The 19,805-nt window shown below is 40.8% G+C and overlaps 2 protein-coding genes across 3 annotated transcripts; one reads left to right on the forward strand and one right to left on the reverse strand.

Annotated features, from left to right (window-relative positions):
• Window positions 1-600: 600 nt before the first annotated feature.
• On the reverse strand, window positions 601-3,043 carry LOC146552869 (immunoglobulin lambda-like polypeptide 1). The gene is made up of 3 exons (XM_085254421.1): window positions 2,694-3,043; window positions 1,186-1,497; window positions 601-1,053 (listed from the first exon to the last, which is right to left on the reverse strand). Exons 1-3 carry the CDS (start codon window positions 2,818-2,820, stop codon window positions 872-874), a joined length of 621 nt encoding a protein of 206 aa, XP_085110547.1. The 5' UTR covers window positions 2,821-3,043; the 3' UTR covers window positions 601-871.
• Window positions 3,044-9,611: 6,568 nt separating this feature from the next.
• LOC146552870 (uncharacterized) lies at window positions 9,612-18,756 on the forward strand. Of its 2 annotated transcripts, XM_085254265.1 has the most exons (8): window positions 9,612-10,094; window positions 11,106-11,224; window positions 11,307-11,495; window positions 13,827-13,970; window positions 14,063-15,064; window positions 16,436-16,594; window positions 17,042-17,137; window positions 17,216-18,756. In XM_085254265.1, the coding sequence occupies exons 4-8, from the start codon at window positions 13,968-13,970 to the stop codon at window positions 17,534-17,536; spliced, it is 1,581 nt and encodes a 526-aa protein (XP_085110391.1). In that variant the 5' UTR covers window positions 9,612-10,094; window positions 11,106-11,224; window positions 11,307-11,495; window positions 13,827-13,967; the 3' UTR covers window positions 17,537-18,756. The 2 variants fall into 2 exon arrangements, with proteins under 2 accessions (XP_085110391.1, XP_085110390.1); XM_085254264.1 differs by having other exon boundaries at window positions 11,307-13,970.
• The last annotated feature ends 1,049 nt before the right edge of the window (window positions 18,757-19,805 follow it).

The following is a 19,805-nucleotide window of genomic DNA, read 5'->3' on the forward strand; positions in this document are numbered from 1 at the left end:
AGTGGATATCAGGCCCTTGTCGAGCAAAATGTAGTAATTTGGTCTAGACAACCCAAAATGTGGTGTCCACATATGTGGACGCCAGGTCCTAGGAAGTTAAATGTTTTACATATTTATGATTATTAGGAAAAGTGAGAAAGATGCTCAACATCCATCTGAACTGATGGTGTTTTGTGAAATTGTTTTTACAAATCTTGTCTTAATTTATTCCCTTTTTCAGTGTTTTTAAATCATAACGGTTCAACTTGAGTTCTGTGGGATTTAATGTTCAGACTTCATCTTGTATTTGTCTTTTGTGATCGTACTAAACATCAACTGTGTAACAGCTCTGAGTTCACACTTTGTTTCTCTCACACACATGCACACAGATGCTTCCTGAACAACTTGAAGCAGAGTTCATGCTTGTAACTGTCGTTGTGTTATTAAAGTGAAAGCCACAGCTAACGGTGTGGAGGCTGCAGAGCAGAAACCCACACAGCCCGTCTGCTGCAGGAGAGCAAGTTTATGATGTGTGAATGCTGCAGTCACACAGGTTATGTATCACAGAAGAAATGAGAAATGCATTCTTAAAATCACAATCTTTATTTTTACTTCAGACAAATAACTACACTGTTATTTTGTTATGGTGGGATCTGAATGCATCAGTTTTTCTGCAGAGATGTACAAAAGAAATCTTCACATAAAGAATCTACACTTTTACAAACACATCAAACATGTTTATCTGTAAATTTATGTTACACAGTTTAAGATGATTAAATGAGAAAAGGTCAAATGCTCAGTAATGAAACATTGAACCAACCAGAAGTTAATTTACATTTCTGACTGCTGACTGGAGGAAATCTGATGGTGAGAAAAGGCGAGCAGGAAACAGTCAGTCAGCATGTGTGCAGTTGGTGGACGCTCCCTTGTTTGTGAGCATCATCAGCAGAGAGAGTCCACAGCAGTACACCAGACTCTTCACTATCAGCACTGTGTACAGCAGGCAGAGCAGCTTCACCTCGTGTATAGAAGGAAGAGAAGGAAGATACAGGACTGGTGGAAGAGCTGGAAGCTCTGAAACAGAAAAGGAGTCAAATGTTTGGAGCTGCAGTGAGAAATGTCAGTCCTCTGCTGCTCTGCTCTCTTTGACAGCATCTCCACATGAAGCTGAATCACTGCTGAACACAGTCACCAAGCCTTCATTACCTTGTTGTGTTCGGGCCTCCACTGTGCCCCCCTCGTGCTTCACCCAGCAGCTGTATTTATATGTGTCAGAATGGCTCCCATCAACCATCCTGATGGCAATGGTGCGTCCCGCCTCTCTGAGCTCCAGCTGCTCTCCCTCAGCAGGGGGCAGCTCCTCCGCTTCTCCGCCGTTCTTCTTCTGTCTTTTCCAGGAGAACTGGACCAGAGGAGGAAACATGGCTGAGGCCACACACAGCAGGGAGCTGTTCCCCTCCAGGTGGGCTCTGGATGCTGCTGGGTACACGCTCACCACGGGCTTCACTACCTGCTCATCTGAAGTTTGACAGCAGCAACAAGCAGCACAGACACACATTCACACAGTCAGCAGCAGCTTCCAGCACTGCACTGCATTCAGTCTGATCCTGGAAACTACATGGACTCTGATCACTAAACTACTCATCAGCACAAAGTTCACTACATACACTGGATTCAGCTTCATATCAAACACAGTCATCACCTCATGTCATCATGGCTCACATGAGGAACACTCAGCATGGTTTTACATCATGAAATAAAATGTATTTCTTCTCTTTTATTTTCTTGATATTATTTCAAAATATGACTCATCACACATGTAAATGTATATAGATATTTGTTTTTATACAATTTAAATTTGATTTCCCATCTAAAAAAAAAAAAATTCTAACAGAAATTAGTTTGTTTCCAAAAATAAATTATTTCTTTCACAACATAATTTCAACAATGAAGTTTACATTTTTGCATCGGAGTTTTTAAACATTTGTTATATAGATTTCACAATTCTTGTATTTTATACTCCAACAATTGCAACAGCAGCACATCTATTGTTCATTTTATTATATGCTTTAAATGTGTGAATGGATTGTTACACACATTTAAATGTAATTAATCAGACACTTGAATGAAAATTAAATACCTTTTTTAAATAATATGAACTAATGATCATACTTTACATCATATATTGTATGTGAGAAACAGTTTGGCAAAATGTTATTTACCTGTACATATTTTTTCAAAGAAGCAGTTACTGGTAACATTTTTCTTGTCTTTTGAAATTTAGTCTCACACATCAAACAAATCTGACTCGTAACAATTTCATTCTAATTTTTGTTATCACATTTTTTAATCACACCATTAACTGCTATCTATTTTCTCTTTAGCATAGCTTATATATACACATTTATTTCTACTTATTTGAACATCAAATATGATCTCGTGTTAAAAACCAGCAGAATCACTGAGAGGATCAAATCCTAAATATTTGTAACATCACTAATATTTGCAGAAATAAAGAATAACTTTAGTTGTTCGGTGAGATTTCAACATGTTTTCAGAGATTATTGAGCTTTTCTTATGTAACAATGGCTGCAGATGAATTCTCTACTAATGATGAAAAACTAACATGTAAAGCCTGAAGCAGCACAAACTGACTTTAAACACATTTTCAGCTTCTACAATAAAACAACTGAAGGAAAATTCTTTGTTCTTACCTGTTACATAGAGTTTAGTTCCAGAGCCAAAGATGTCTCCCACAGTGAGACAGACTGCTACAAAAACCTGTCTGCTGTTGAACGTGTCAGCTGAGGTGAATGAGTCCAAATGAGGAAGCAGGATCATATTTCAGCTCCATGATGTGTTTCTCTAATGTTCATATCAACATGACTGTCTCTTCTTCTCTTTTCTTTAATGCACATGGATTCTTCATTAACTGATTCTGAATTTTTGATCCAGGTCAGCATTTGAGGTCTGGACTGAAACACCTGACATGAATAATGCAACTGTAATTTACAGGCTTCTGTTTAGTCTGCTTAAAATGTAGTTATTCATGGCAGTCAGTCAGCTTTGTGTCAGTATTATATTGCTTGCTGTGTCTACACTCAATACTGGATGACATCATCCTTTTTGCTAAACCATATAGTTATGCTGGATCAGGAGACCCCGACTCCTCCCTTAGTTATGCTGCAGTAGGCTTAGGCTGCTGAGGGATTCCCATGATGCACTGGACGTTTCTCCTTCTCTCATCTCTTCTTCACTCACTATGTTTTATACAGCACTCTGCATTTTATAATAAATCCTTATTGATCTCTTGCTCTCTTCCACAGCGTTTCTTTAGCCTTGTTTACCTCCCTTCACTCCAGCCAGCTGTGACAGATGATGAATCCTCCCTGAGCCTGGTTTTGCTGGACGATTCTTCCTGCTGAAAGAGAGTTTTTCTTTCCCATTTCCCACAAAGTGTTTGCTTGTAGGGTTTTGTGTGCTTAATACGGTTTTCTCTGTATTATTGTAGGGTTTTTAACTTACGGTATAAAACTTCATTGAGCAGACTGTTGTTGGGGTTTGGCGTTATATAAATAATAGGGGTGGGACTCAATTAAAAAAAATCAACTTAATTAGAGGCTTTGTAATTAATTAATCTTGATTAATCACATTTAATCGCACATGAAAATTTGCCCCAAAGCACTTTTTTTTTATTTAAAAGGGTTTTAGTGCACAGCAAATTATAGACACATATAGACACTTTAATAGTGTTGAAATCAAATCCGACAGTGTTAATTTGGACATGCTGGATTTGCTGTGTGGGCGACAGAATGAAATAATAGTCATGCACATGAATATTATAACCCAAGCTCTTTCAATTTATGGGGAAAAAGCATTTAAACTGCATTAAAAAAAATCCCTGACCAAAGTTGGACAGACTTAAAATTCAAGTGTTTTTTGAAGTACTTTATGTGGATTTTCAAATGGTATTGTCTTTAAGTAATAATAATACAAATTTCAGCATAAAGTGCAGTTTTCTGTATAAAAGCAAAAAGGCAGAAGCATAAACGGTTACTTGACCAGCTTCACCTTTAAACTCTGAGTAACCTTTGCCAACATTATTTTGTACATTAGGCTAAAACAGTGTGATCATTGAGCATTTTAGTGCAAAAACTAACAAACACATTGGACTCACAAGACCTCCATGCTTATTTACTCTCTCTCTACTAACATGTTCACATTTTCAGAGCAGCTCTGTTTTGATCCTATGTGACCTGTAAGTGAGAACAGGCTCCTACATGGGGCAGAAGTGGCAGGACAAATCAAATACTTGTGGGCCAGGACACACAGCTGTGGGTGGGTCGCTGCTCGACGGGTCAAACTGCGGTGTGCAGTCTGTCTCGCTGATGGTGGATTCTGCTCTGTACAAACTTACACAGGGCTTCCTCATCTGAATCTGTAGCACATTTTCTAACCCCCCGACCTCCTACCACTGATAGTGGTGTACAGTCCAGAGCAATACATTTTGTGAGAGAATTTGTAAGTTTGTCCGATGCTGACTTACTAATTTTGGTCCTGAAGCCAGTCATTTCATCAAGTTTGGGCTGCCGACATCTTTTTGTTGGTACTCTGACTGGGACTGCTACCACTAACAGCTCCCACAGTTTCTGTGCTCGCTGCAACGTGTTTTGCATTTAGATGGTACCGTATGGTTGAGGTGCTTTGGTGGCATCCAAAGTCCAGTTTGCACAAAACTGCACTTTTAACAAATTTCTTTTGAAATGAAACTTGCATCTTCCATTTTTGTAGTTTGTGCATCAGTGTAATTGGTTTACAGTACCAGAAAAGTGTGCATTGACAAAAGTTCCCCTTTGCTTGGAAAGTGCGATTAAATGCGTGTTTTTTTTTAAACGTGTTATTTTTTCAAATTAATGAATGTCAATTAACGCATTAAAGTCCCATCTCTAATAAAGAACAATAATTGAACCTCTGTGTGCAAACAACAGGAGGGTCCAAAGTTTGTTTGTTTTTTGGATGTTTAATAGCCTGGTCTGTGTTTCCCTAACGAGCGTCAGTAATAAATAATAAATAACATAGATTTATACATCCAACTTTGTTTCTTGATTTTCTATTTTTTTCTGTTGGCAGCAAATAATTTTACCCCAAATTTATTTTCTACAAGCATTAATATCTGATTCTTAAACATGATACTTAAGATAAGAGATAAGATAAGATAAGATAAGATAAGATAAGATAAGACTTTATTGATCCCACAACGGGGAAATTTTTGCGTCACCTCAGCTCAGGTACAGATATATGAAGGAAATACAAAAATACAATTAAGTACAATCAATGAAAAAAAGTAAGATAATACACTATATACAATGGTAGCATACACAGTATGTGATTATGGATATAATTGGAAATATGGAAGACATAAACTATATAGCTTGGAAGGTCATGGAGGGTCCATTATGCATGAAGTGGTGACCGTGGATGTTCACAGTGTCCAGTGACTTATGACATCGTGATTGAGGAGTTATAGAGTCTAACTGCTGTTGGGATGAATGATCTGTGAAAGCGCTCCTTCCTGCATCGAGGGTGTTTCAGTCTCTGACAAAAGGAGCTGCTCAGCCCACTCACAGACTCATGCAGTGGGTGATGTGGGTTGTTCATGATGGATGTCAGCTTTACTAACATCCTCCCCTCACCAACCAACCTCCGCACCAGTTTGTCAATCCTGCTCCTGTCCCTGTCCGTGCATCCACTCCCCCAGCAGGCCACTGCATAGAAAATGGCAGATGCTACCACAGTGTCATAGAATGTCCTTAACAGAGTCCTGCAGACTCCGAAGGACCTCAGTCTCCTCAGCAGGTGGAGTGGACCCTGGCCCTTCTTATACAGGACGTCTGTATTTGTAGTCCAGTCCAGTTTCTTGTTCAATGACAGTGTCATCCACCCCAATTCCAGAATGGTAGGCGAACTGCAGGGGGTCCAACACTGAGCCCACCAGTGGCCGAAAGTGGTGCAGGATGAGCCTTTCCATGGTCTTCATCAGATGAGAAGTCAACAGGCCTGAAGTGGTTGGGCTCCCTGGGGTGTGCGATTTTTGGCACCGGAACCACACAGGAAGACTTCCACAGTTCAGGAACCCTCTCCAGGCTCAGGCTCAGGTTGAAGATGTACAGGGCCACCTGACAGAGCTGGTCTGCACAGTCCCTGAGCAGTCTGGAGCAGATTCCATCCGGACCTGCTGCCTTCCTTGCCTTTGTCCTCTTGAGCTGATTTCTCACCTGATCAGCTGTGAAGTAGATGTGAGGCTGGGCTGGAGTGGGGGGTGGGGCTCGCTTTGTTGTGGATAGATGTGTGGATAGGGGTGAAGCAGGGTTGTGGTGATGCTGCACTGTACTTGCTGACCTCTTGATATGACGTTTGTATGTAGACTGAGACTGAACAAAGTTTTTAAATCTAATTTTTGCTCTCAAGCTCTTTAACAGCACTGAGCCTGCATCTGAAAGAAGAAACAGTGAAAGTTGAGGGGCAGGTTATGTTTCATGATTAAGTTTAAAAGCAGGTGGAGGTGCTAGCATTGATTCTTTTATTTTATGTAAATGGGCAGAAGGGGGAAGTTTTAGTTTCAAGGACATGATGCCAGACTCTTTTACGTAAATATAGAAATGTGTGGTATCCACAAAAACTTCTGAATAAATCTTACAACTCATAGAAACTATTTTTAACCACCAAAAAGCTAAAATTAAAAAGTAAGAACTTTCAGCACTACTTCTTAGCCAACAGGCTTCAGTTTATCTCAGGATGGCTAAAACACACCCTCTTAGATGAACCTTGGCTAGATGTAGAACAAGCACTCTGTAATAATCTAGAGATCTCAGACCTACCATTTATCAGCTCAAACATCCAACGACATGAATGCTTTAAAAGCATCAACATCAGCTCTTCTCTGACAGCATGGTGGGAGTTTCTAAAATTGACGGCGTCTTCATTAATCCCATGCAAACGTACACCTATCTGGAACAACCCTGACATATTACAAAACAATAATATGATAAACTTTTCAGATTGGAGTGATAAAGGAATCAAATATTTAGAACATATACTAGAAGGAACAGAATTTATTTCATTTGACGGACTAGTTACACAATATGGGATCAACAAGAAAAGATTTTTAGAATATCAACAAATTAAATCCATAGTAAAAAAGAAATTTAAACCGGGTCAAGTTGAACTACAAACACCACCAAGTGTGGTTCAATTTCTTACTCTTAAACCCCCCAAATTACTATCCAAAATATACAGAATGCTTTCTAAAACAGATGAATCAATATCACTTCCTATTGCAAAATGGGAAGCGGATTTATCAGTTAACTTAGACCAAAACTTCTGGTCTCAGATTTGCTTAAAAACCTTTCATCTAATTAGAAATCCCAGTCTTCAATTAATTCAATACAAAATATTACATAGAGTGCACTATACAGGTCATCGGATGTTCAAGATGGGCTTTACGTCTACCAACAACTGCTCACACTGCCAAACCAATTCACCGGACAATTATATCCACGCTCTTTGGTTCTGTCCACCAGTTCAGAAGTTTTGGCGCGAGATATGTGAAGACTTATCAAAGTGTCTGAAATGTAACATTCCAACTTCCCCCTTAGTGTGTTTGTTGGGCAGCTTAGATAATGTCACTTCAGAAAAGAATATAGCCCATATGGTTTTCACTGCCCTATGCATAGCCAAGAAAACAGTCCTCATGAACTGGAAAAATAAAAATAATCTTAATTCTAACCAATATAGAAATTATCTATTAGATTACATTAGTCTTGATACAGCCTCTGCCACCACATCAGATCAATTGCTCTGGGCTCCTTTGATCAGCTCCATCACCTAGTGGGGGTGGGGGGTCATAGTTTGGTCCCGCCTTCACTGTTGTGATTGGTGTGGGGGTAGGGACAGGCTTAGGGCGTCGGGGGGTTCCCCGGAGGCATCTTCCTTGGGGGGCTGAACCCGGGGTAGCGGTCATGTCCGGTTAGGGGCTCTGTTGGCTCTCAGGTGACTGTTTCCTCGCGGCTGCGTGCAGCGGGGCTAGGGGAGGGTCTGTGCTGACGGACGTGGGTTACTGACCTGGTAGCCTGGCTGCCCCTGGGTGGGTCCGGGATGGGCGTGAGGTTCTGGGGGCGCTCCGTCTCTGGGCTGGGACCCGGACCGGGCCTCGGGGGCTTGGGTCCTGGTTGGTGTGTTGCCGGGGTTGTGGGCGGGTGGGTGCATGGGGGCCCAGCCCTGGAGCAGGGTGCCGCCGGTGCGTCGAGCCACCTGGGGGGCTCTTCAACTGGTGGGGGAGATTATCACATCTTGCAGGAGCTTTCCTCTCCTCAGGAGCTGCCTCTGCAGGAGGGGGAGATACAGGAGAGGTGGAGGAAGATCTCGGCCTGGGCGTTTATTGTCTTATGTAGTCTGGAAGATGAGTGGATGGTGGGGTGGGTGCAGTTTTCTCTGTGGTGGGGTTGGGTGGACTGTCCCGGGCTCTGTGGGGCCGGGCGGCGCTGCTGCACTGGGCCCCGGTCTGGATGGGCCTGGGCCCCCTTTCCCTGGCGGGTCGCGGAGTGTGGGGGTGCCTACTGGGGTCAGCGGGGGAGCTGGCCCCAGGGAGGGGTCACTTGCCCCTCCCTTCCTTCCCTCCCCATCTCCAGCTGCCTCCCTCTTCCCGCTCCACCACAACCACCCACACATGCAGGGCCTTGGAGTAGGGGTATGTCACCAGGGTGCAGAGGAGGCCACCCCCCCCCCCCCCCCCCTCTGTCCCCTTCTGGCTGCCTCTGCCTCAATTTTATCCCACAACTTAGACATTCACATTACTCACACTCTCATTACACATACATATAGGATCTTGGGGGTGGGCACGATACACGGAGTCCAAAGTACCATCAGGGTGTACACCCCACCCCTGGCATCGTTGCCCACCTCTCAATTTTAAATACACATAGACATTGAGGGCTAGCAGGAGGGACCATGCGCTTACACTGTAAAAAATCAAACTTGCAGTTGTTGAGCTTACAGTCATTTCTTTCACAATTCAACAATAAAAGTTCAGTTGGCCCATAAACTCAAATACATTAAGGGTTTCAACTAATCATTTAACGTTTTGGAGCAAAAGTTGGTCTCAGATGAAATTTATTGCTGGCAAAATGAATGAATTCAAGTTTTACATGAGTTGAAGCTGTTGGCGCCTTTCTGTGCCTGAGTACGCATGCGCATCTCATATTTTTGGATGCTACGGGGTCTACTTTGCGCTTTTGCAAGGACTGAAAGCCACCTGCCCGTCTGCCTTAATGAGAACGTGAGGCTAGGAGCTGGATAGATCGTTCATCTCAAGTTTCTAAAGGCAAGTAATGTTTCTTTTATTATATCAGACAGTATATGTTTGAACAGTCTCAATTTGTCTGTTAGAAATATCACAACTGAAGTTCTTCGTATTTTTCCGAAACTTAGCATAGCATTACTTTCTTGGCTAAGAAGCCTTGTGGCTTATGGGTATGTGTTTACTATATCATTTAAGATTCCATGTCACAAACTACGTGCCATGTCACAAAACAATGAAAATCCGACAAACTTCGCTACTAAAGAGTCGCGCTCATATCTGACAAGCCTCCGCGACACCCCCTATGCGTATTTCATGAAGTGCAGTCTGTGGCCGCCATACCACCGAACGAAACAAAATAGGCTGGCTCACTCATGACCAACGGCAGCAACCCCCCACCGCTATTTAAATAAAATAAAATAAAGTTCGGGGGCGCCTGCTGCCATGTCGTTTAATTTGTTCGAATCACATCTAGCCAATAAAATGTGTGCTTTAGTTTCTGTGTGAACGGGGTGGTGGAGTCCTCATGGCCAGCGAGCTCCACTAAATGAAATATGAGATGTGACAATATAGTTTATATCGATATAGTCTACATTATCATTATACTCGTGGAGCCGCAAGTTTGCCTCTCTTTCGTCCACTTTTGTCTCTACGCTGTGTTACTCCGCCTCTCTCCTTCACTGAACACAACTCCCCCTCCCCCATCGCTTCACCTGCAGGCAACGACAAGATGGACACGGCAGCTATCAAAGAGGAGCTGGTCGGTAAAAAGAAAACATTTGAAGATTACTATTTTAGTACTGTCAGCGTAAAGTTAATGCCATAACTGCATTAACGGGGCAAATCTCCGTTAACTAGTTACCGCGGATCACCCCGTGCGTGGGGCTGGGTGGCGTTAGTGAGCTAACCGGGCTAACGCGTTGACGCACGGCCTAAAATCCTTTCATCTCAAAAATCGACAGTCTGCCTTATGTATGAATTCTGGTTGTGCTTACTGACCTCGAACCAATTTTATGTGGTACACAGCTTAAAAAAATATGTCAAAAAATGTTTTGGTACGACTTTGGTAAGCTATGAAGCTGCACTGCTTGATGGATTGTTGGAGCATTACGGCTACCGAGGAGCCTCGCAGAGTGATACGTACTCTGCTTCAACGTAATATTACCATATTATGCGTGTAAGGACCATAAATGGCGCCTGTAAGAGACACGGTTACAAAGAGGATTTCAAACTCCAGGCTGTCAGTTGCGCAGTAGAACTTGGAAACAGAGCAGCTGCAAAATCTGTCTTTGTTATTATGCTCAGCATCTTTTATTTTACATTTTGACTGCACAATTGTGAGCTTTTTGTTATGCACAAAACAACATTGTTTTGGTTTATTTATGGAGCACCATTAATAAATGCACTGATAATTTAAACAGATGCTTCAGGAGTTTTATCCCACTCATACTCTCAATCCAATGTTTGTCATTCTAAGTTGTAAAACCAATCACACAAAATTATCCTTGGCTTACATAATACATCCCAGTATACTGTTGGTGCATTCCATGTAGAATACAATTTGTTAATAATAAATTAAATAAATTAAACATTTGATGTAATGTATGTTTTGTAAATTATTTGTTTTACTGTGTTTCACATGGCATTTTACAAGGCAGAATCAGCTCACTTTAGTGAGCCAAAAAAATTAGGACAGGAGAAAAAAATTCTTAAGTAATGTCAGGAAGCTGGTATTTTATTTTAAAACTAATTGCTATTTTTATTTATTTAGAGAATTAAAAGCCAACTCCAGACCACTGCTTGTCCTGATTTATGAGGGACTGATGAGGAGTTGGTAAGGAGAGGAATCAGAACAGGAGTGCCTGCCCCCCGCCCCAAACACATTATCAGGTAATGTAACTTTGGTAATTTGAGATTAATTCAGGTTTCTTTTGAATTGTTGACACTGTCCTCTCCTCTCTTCTCATTATAGCTTTTGTATGCAGTGCCAGTTCTGCTCTTTTGTCTGTTCAAGCCAAGAAGTACTCTTAAGACATCACCAGCTACGACATAGAAGAGGATTTCATTTGCCCTGTGTTTACAGTGACTGCGTCTGTTCGTTCAGGACACGAGGGGCATTGAAGTCTCACCTTAGCAGATCACACAACAGGGCTAAGAAAAGGCAGGAGATCTCAACATTTTTTTGTGATTTTTGTGAATTTAAGGAAAACTGCTCACAGCATACATTTATTTCACATATTTTAAGGCACTTAAAAAAAAATCAGACTGTATCCTGTCCTTTCCAAAAATGTGACTATGCTACCAACAATTTAACAACCTTTACGTCACACACAAGCAGAAAGCACAAAAACTCAAAAGATATAAAAAACTGTATTAGACTGATTTCTCATGCAAATGCATGTCCTAGTGAAAGTAGCTCCCCTGATAAATCCTTAAATACCTCTCAGGAGCCAGAGACATTACCAAGTGGTTCAGGTGTAGCATCAAGTGATAAAGAGGACAATGAGTTTGTAGATTACCAATGTCTTGAACATAAAATAGCTAGACTTTTTCTATGCATGCAAACATTGTTACATGTTTCTAAAAGTGCTTTGCAGAGAATTATTGAGGAAATTAGTGACATTTTAAAATTTTCTCAGGTTCATTCATTTCAAAGAATCAAACAGGTGCTTGCTGAACAGAACATTGAGGCAGATGATGATGTAATTAAAAATATAAATGATGCACTTTTCAAAACCAACCCATTAATTATCTCAACAGAACCAAAAGGTGCATTATCTACTGATTACAAGAGAAATATTTATTTCAAGAATAATTTTCATGTAATTGAGCCTACAGAGTACATCTACAAAGCGAGAACTAGAAATACATTTGTTTATGTCTCAGTAAACCAGGTCTTGGAGAACTTATTGAAAGAGAAAAGTTTCTTTGAAAAGTTAGCATTTGATAAAGAAATTAGTGAAGGTTACAGATCATTTAGAGATGGGCAGTATTTCAAAAACAACAAGCTTTTAGGATTGCAAGATACTTGCATTAGTTTAGCTTTGTATATTGACGACTTTGAAATATGCAACCCTTTAGGAACATCTCGAAAAATTCATAAAATAACTGCTGTCTATTGGGTTGTACTCAACTTATCTGCAAGGTTTCGTTCTACATTACACTCAATACAGCTTGCTCTTCTTGGTAAAAGTGTAGACGTTAAACAGTTTGGGTATGATGCTTTTCTTTATCCACTCATTGAGGATTTAAAATGTCTTGAAAGCACAGGGGTGTATGTTGAATCTTTAAATAGTTTTTTAAAGGGAACTGTATTTTGTGTCTGTGCAGATAACCTTGGGGCTCACAGCCTTGCAGGCTTTTTGGAGTCCTTTAATGTCGACAAATTTTGTCGATTTTGTAGTATTGATAAACATCAGATTGCAGCTCTTGATCCTACAGAATTTCCATTAAGAACTGTGGAACAGCATAACATTTTTCTAGAAGAGCTTGAGGATGGTCAAAGACAAAGTGTGTGTGGTGTCAAAGGTTCCTGTGCCTTAAGTGCGTTGTCCTATTTTCATCCAGTCACTGGATTTCCTCCAGATATATTACATGATTTCTTTGAAGGTGTTGTCCCTGTGGAATTGTGTTTGTGTCTTCAAGATTTAATCAGAAAGGGTTTTATTACATTTGAAGGATTAAACAAACGTATAAAATCATTTCCATATAAATTCTCTGATAATCTCAACAAGCCACAACAAATTACAAAAGCCAGTTTTGGAACAGGAAGAGTGAGTGGCAATGGACATGAAAACTGGACACTTTTGCGTTTGCTGCCTTTTATCATTGGGACCCGTATACCAGAACATGAGCCATCATGGGAAGTATTGATGGACCTTAAGGAGCTTGTTGAAATTGTTGTCTCGACAACTCTATCAGAAGAAATATTGTCATACTTGGACACCAAAATATTGGATCATCGACGATTACTGATAGAGACTTTTCCTGATTTTAATTTGAAGCCAAAACACCACTATATTGAACATTATAGTCATCTTGTGCGTTGTTTTGGTCCCTTAGTTGATTTGTGGACTATTCGATTTGAATCTAAGCACAACTTTTTCAAGAAAACTGTGCATGATGTCCAATGTTTTAAGAATATACTACTAACACTTTCTTCAAAGCATCAACAAATGATGGCATACTTGTTAGATGGTCACAGTCTTTTTAAACCAAGTCTGCATGTTGATAATATTGACACAGTTGACATCTGTTTCTTGAATGAAAATCTTCAGAAGTGCTTGAAACTGAAATATCCACAGGTAAAAGCTGTGTCATTTGCTAAATGTGTTTATCTGTATGGGACCCAGTATGTTAAAGGCATGATCATTTCATCAGGACAACTGAGTGGACTACCTGAATTCTACAAGATACTGAACATTTTGGTAGACTCTGGGAAAGTGTCATTTGTTGCTACAAAGCTCTCCTCTTGGTTTATGGAACACTACAGATCATATCGGCTTGACAGCAGCTACAAAGATCTGGAAATACTTGACCCAGAAGATTTGAATGATTACCACCCTTTAGCTGAATACTGCGTAGATGGACAACTGATGGTGACACCTGTTACGTGCCTCCTGCATTGAAAGTGATGGTATGTATTATTCATAAATAGTTTTCAGTTGATTACTTTGAATTTGTCAATTATTTAGAATTGCGCCCTTTTTTTTTGGTTTGTCTTCACAGGCCCTGTTACTGCGAGTCCACGTCAGTCCAAAACTTATCAGAAAAATCCAACTGTCCACTGTTCCAGAATCTGTGAAGCAGCTTCAAGATGAACTACAAGCAAAGCTTGGACTTGAAGGTGACTTTGCAATACAATATGAAGACCCAGATTTTGGGAACGCACTTTGCAACCTGATGGATATTAAGGAGCTACCTGCTGGACGGGCAGTGTTGCACCTCATTTGGGAGGAAAATGCATCAGCCTCGCCACCACAGACTCCATCTGATCATAGCGCTATCTCATCTATTGATACAGCCAGTGTGAGTTCAGCATCTTCTTTCAGCCCATCCTCATCCACAAAGACCTACATGCGTAGCACTTCACAGTGGCCAAATCCATTTCCTATCCCAACCTTTTCCTATGATGTAGCGTTAAAACTTCGCAAGGGCAATGAGGTATATGAGAAAGCAGGGGCAAATTTAAGTGTAACAAGAGACATCAAGATGGAAATTCTAGACAAGTTGGCACAAGAAATGTTTGCAATCAAAGCGTACCCTGACAAGAATGAAATAACATCTGTTGCACAGGAGCTAGTTTCCAAACATCCCTGCCTCAAAGAGCCTGGCAATGGCACAGGATATGATGGTTGGGCAACAAGCATTAAGTTCAAGCTTGGCAACTACCGTTCCAAGCTAAGTAAAGCTGGATGTAGTGAAGTTGCAGTCAATCGAAAAAGAAGAGGGGAAGAAGATGACAGTGGCTCAAATAGATTTTCCTTAAAGAAACCAAAGCGAGGTGAAGTCAACTTTATCCCTGATGGCCCAGAAAACTACAATGATGAGTCTCTTGAAAATGAAAGATGCATTTTGGAAGATGAAATGAAGAAGAGGGATAAGAACATGGCACTCATCACCCAAAAGATGGACATCACATTCTCTCTCAGGAGGAAAGAAGTTGTGGAGATGCAGCCCTTGGTCAAGGAAATGCAGCTCAGATGGCCAGCTCTCTTCTTGAAAGAACAGGTAAGATAATCTCTTAAATATTTAAAGGAAAACTTCCGTTTTTTTTTTTTCTTCTTCCCTTTTTCCCCAGTGTGGTCTTATTTCTAAAATGGAAAACGTTCATTTATTCACCCAGAAAAATTTCAAGGCATTTGGAGTTGTTAGAAAGAAATTTTAATCCCAATGTTACGAGTCAGTCGTTTTGCAAGAGAGAGCTGAGCCACGGTTATGGGGAAAGGATTCACTGAGACAACTAAGAAATGCCTGAATTAAGCCAAAAACCACTCTGGAGGGTTTTTAATCTAAGGAAATAACATTAAAATGTGTTTAAAAGCTCCAAAAAGTTGATTTTACATGATATAGGACCTTTAAAAGCATCTGTTTGTATCACTCCAATATCTTGTAGAAAAGGTTGAAGGCTCGCGATGAGCTAACAATGCTAGTGGTAAAATATAAAAAAAATACTTGGCTCTAAAAATATGAAGCTAATTTTGGTATTACCAACAACTATTGAAGTGAAATCTATTTACTTGTCAACTTGCTGTGTATAATAACGGATTGCTTTTATTTCGCTCTTCTCTGGGCACCCAAAGCGCTTTACAATTCCACTACTCACTCACTCTCACATTCACACATCGGTGCAGGGAAACCACAGTTGTAGCCACAGCTGCCCTGGGGTAGACTGACAGAAGTGACGCTGCCATATCGCGCCTCTGGCCAACACCAGTAAGCGGTAGGGTAAAGGGTCTTGCCCAAGGACACAACGACCAGGACAGAGAGAGCTGGGGATAGAACCAGCATCCTTCCGGTTACAGATGAGCTTCCCAACCCCCTGAACCACGGTCGCCGCAATGACGTGTCTTCACTGGGCATCTAGAATCTTTTGGTGCTGACCCTTAGCAGGCAACAGCCATGAAACTCACAGAACAGGATTGAGAAAGTCACTTACGTGTTATGAAAGTATACAAATTTGACCACAGGATGTTATTCTTACTTCATTCCTACATAACTATAAAATTAATGGAATTTTTTCAATGAATTTAAAATACAATTTATTGATTTATTTCTTTTCTGCAATGAATCCTGTAACAATTGAAACCATTATTTTGTCTTATCAACATTTGATTAGGTATTCTATAGACTTACTGTAAGATCTGCCGATCAGATTTTTCTTGGGTTTTTTTTTTTTGTTTTTTTTAATACGTCAGTTATAATTTGTACCACCACTACCACTAAAGGAAAAAAAAAAAATCCAATCAAGGCCTGACCAATAGATCAACCGAGACTAAATGTTTTGAAATTAAGCTCTTTTAACCAAATTTGAAAACAATGTGATTTTTATATAATGTACCTTTAAAAGTTTTCTTCTATATTTTTTTTGTTGCTTTGTAGATTTGTGCGGAATTCTCACGCATTACCACCAAGGATCTCATGGGGACCTTCTTGACTGCCCTCGACACTTACTCACTTCGGCTGATTAAGCTGTATCGAATTAGAAAAGCTGCTTTCCGCAATGACATGGATTCCCTGTTGCAGAAGTTTGATGAACAGGTAATATATAAAAATGTATTTGTGTCTGGTTTATGAGGAACCTGAAGTTCCCACTGTAACGAAAGATACTTTATTAAATATTTACTAAATTGATGTAAAAATTGTTAGTTTTCAAAAAGTGTGTCCTGAATGGGATTATAAGCTAACAAGCAGCGCTGTGTTTGGCAGATTGCAGGTCATGACAGACAGTTCAACTCTCATCCCACTCATGGCACTTTTTGTTATAAATGTTGTAATAAGTGTGCTACATTTGTTGCACATCAAAATTACTTAAAAAATAAATAAATAAAAAAAATCTGACAAAAACATGACCAATTATCTGTAATAACTCATTTCAACATCTTATTTCTTAAGGCTGTATTTTGAGCAACAACACTTAATGTGTTTTAAAAACAAAATGGTAGGTTTATAAATGAGACTGAGTCTTATTTGATTTCCTTGTTTTAGGTCTCAAACATAGTCCAGCATCGACGAACCATCAGTTTGGAAGGGTTACCGATATTTGTTCGCGACGACGAGACCAAACTCTTCTTAACATGTCTGGTGAGTATGCAAATCTACTCAATCTTCAGTTTTGGTTTTCAGAGACTTATATGTACTGTTGTTTTTTATTTTGCATAGGATACAGATCCAGTTGAGAGGGCAACCCGAGGTGTTACGGTGGGCATCCTCACTGTTCTGGAGGACTACGTGGGACCCAACTCGCAGTCCACAGTGGTCAACACTGCCATTGTTTTGGAAGAGGACATTATTCTTGATGATCTGCCAGACCTTCCCACTGCCTTTGCCTACTTGTTTGGCCTACTTTATGGGCTCAACATGGAGTTTCCCAAAGAACTCAAGTACACATTTGAAGCTGTGCAACACATTTTTATGGAGTTGACATCTACCTGTTCCCAGAGGATAAGAAGCTTCAAAACCAAGCTCTTAACCAAAGTCTAACCTATTTGACAACATGTTCAACTCAAATACAACTTGTGTAAAACAGAATGCAGCAATTTGTTTTGATTTACAGTTTTTGGGTTTTGTGGCAAGTTGCTCTGAAAAAAGTTCATTTCTGTCTTTAAGAAAACTAAGGTGCAGAAAGTTCTGAATCAATGTCTTCTGTTCTAACTTTACTTAATGTGGCTTGCATGACTGATTGCAGATTTCATGTATAACATGTTATTATAAAATGTTGAAAGGTTTTATTCTAACTTGAGCTGTTTTAAAAAAATTTTATAATCTGGTTTTAGGTACATTTGTATTAGTTTTATAACAAATGTGGCGCGATACTGAACTTCACAGGAAATTGGAGTGTTGATTACTATTAAAAGACAAGTGGTGGAAAAATTTGTTTGAAAGTTGTTTGCTGTATGGAAACCAGATAGAAGTTGTTCACATCCTGCCATCTGATGTTTTGAATCCGTTTGTTAGTGACTATCTATCAAGATAGGTTTGATATTCTGTCTGACAACACCACCTTTAAAATTGGATGAGTAACATTTGTTACAAAAATTTGACTTTTTTTGTGTTTTTGGAAGGACTTTATTTGTGGCTGAATGTTGTCAGTATGTTAAAAATGGCTGATCTCAAAAGTCAACATTGTCAGTGGTGCAGTTGTGTTTGAACACAAAGTTATTTGAAAATCAACTGTGTAAACATTCATTGGTACAACAGGGAGCACCTCATGAAAACTATGAAAGATACTTTTTCTAAACTTTAGGAAATTGATTGGCAAAACAAAAAAAAATATGTTGTGTAAACTTTAGGAAATACGTTGCCGAAACTAAAACTAATACCTTTTGTAAACTTTAGGAAATACGTTGCCGAAACTAAAACTAATACCTTTTGTAAACTTTAGGAAATACGTTGCCGAAACTAAAACTAATACCTTTTGTAAACTTTACGAAATACGTTGCCGAAACTAAAACTAATACCTTGTGTAAACTTTAGGAAATACGTTGCCGAAACTAAAACTAATACCTTGTGTAAACTTTAGGAAATACGTTGCAAAAACAATAAAATATGAGTTGAGAAAAAGGACAATTATTAATTTTGTCAACACAAAAACATTAGCTAAAGCAACTTATCTCCTAAACTTGAAATTATAAGTTATCCATCAGAACCTAAAAACGTAAATGCAGTCGGTTGCCTTGAGTTTTTAAGTTTTAGCAACGTTTTTTTTTTTACAGTGTACCTGCTGCTCTCTGGCAGGTAGCTCCAAACCCTCCTGGGTTTTAAATGCACCTTAGAACACACATGCATCAACATTACAATGAACGGGTGGAGGGAGGTTTGGAGTCTTCTCTCACCCCCATTCTCTGCGACCTGCTGGAGCGGGGGGGCTAGGACTAGGAGGAGGAGTTGGCCGTCCGACTGCGGTCTGGAGTGTGGAGCCTTCCTGCTGCTGCGGAGTCGGGGCGGTCTGCCTCCCCCCACCGCAGGGAAAAGGGAAACACCACCTGGGTCTGGGTGCAGTTCCCCCCTCCAGGGGCGGGGGCACCTAGACCCGGTTTGTAGAGTACGCTTGGGGAGTGTGATCGTGTGTACAACGTCTCTTTATGTCTGTCTCCACGTTGGTTGAGTGTGGAGTAAGTGCATATGAGAGCATGAGGGTGGGAATGGATGTTTGTATCTGTGTGTGCCTGTATGTCTGTGTCTATATGTCAGGTTGGGTGTCAGGCGCCACCTCTCTGGGGACATCTCAGGCCCTCCAAGGTTTGGAGGCCTATCTCCCCCTACCACCACTTCCCCTGCCAGTGGCGGACCCCCTCAGACATCGGTGCGTTGGTGGTTCTTTGTGTCCGGGGATGGGCGTCCAGGTACACACCGGCTCACTCCTTGGTGGCCGCTTATCGGGGCCTGGAGCCTGGGGCTCGCTCGGGCCACTTCGGAGGTGGGGTGCCCCCGGCCTCTCGGCCTGGGGCTCGGTCACTCAGGCGCAGCTGGCTGCCGGCGGAGCTCACGGGCGCGTCACTGCAACTCCCCCTGGCTTCTGCTCCGCGGCTGCTGAGTGAGCCCTCATCTGGGACTCTCCTCAGCTCTTTCTGGGACAGTGGCGCAGCTGCCCCTCTGTTGGTCTTCCTTGGTCTCTTGTGTTCTGGGGGCCTCTGGATGTCTGGAGTTTTGATCTCCTCCATACCTGCTTCATGCCCTGGAGGACGGGGCTGTGGCCCCCCCACACCCTCTAGCAGATCATTACATGAAGGAACCTTTTAAAAAACAAAAA

Source organism: Mchenga conophoros, linkage group LG18 (assembly GCF_057382185.1).
Source record: "Mchenga conophoros isolate Kocher_MC1m ecotype Shallow Benthic linkage group LG18, M_conophoros_male_GT1.1, whole genome shotgun sequence".
NCBI classification, from domain to species: Eukaryota; Metazoa; Chordata; class Actinopteri; order Cichliformes; family Cichlidae; genus Mchenga; species Mchenga conophoros.

Bases quoted from the DNA above. Each gene is read 5' to 3' on its own strand.
- LOC146552869 (XM_085254421.1), bottom strand. From the start codon at position 2,820: ATGATCCTGCTTCCTCATTTGGACTCATTCACCTCAGCTGACACGTTC. The intron at 1,498-2,693 runs GTAAGAACAAAG...GTCAAACTTCAG, and splicing joins AACTAAACTCTATGTAACAG to ATGAGCAGGTAGTGAAGCCC. The intron at 1,054-1,185 runs GTAATGAAGGCT...TTTCTGTTTCAG, and splicing joins GGAGGCCCGAACACAACAAG to AGCTTCCAGCTCTTCCACCA.
- LOC146552870 (XM_085254264.1), top strand. The intron at 16,595-17,041 runs GTAATATATAAA...TCCTTGTTTTAG, and splicing joins TGCAGAAGTTTGATGAACAG to GTCTCAAACATAGTCCAGCA. The intron at 17,138-17,215 runs GTGAGTATGCAA...TATTTTGCATAG, and splicing joins AACTCTTCTTAACATGTCTG to GATACAGATCCAGTTGAGAG.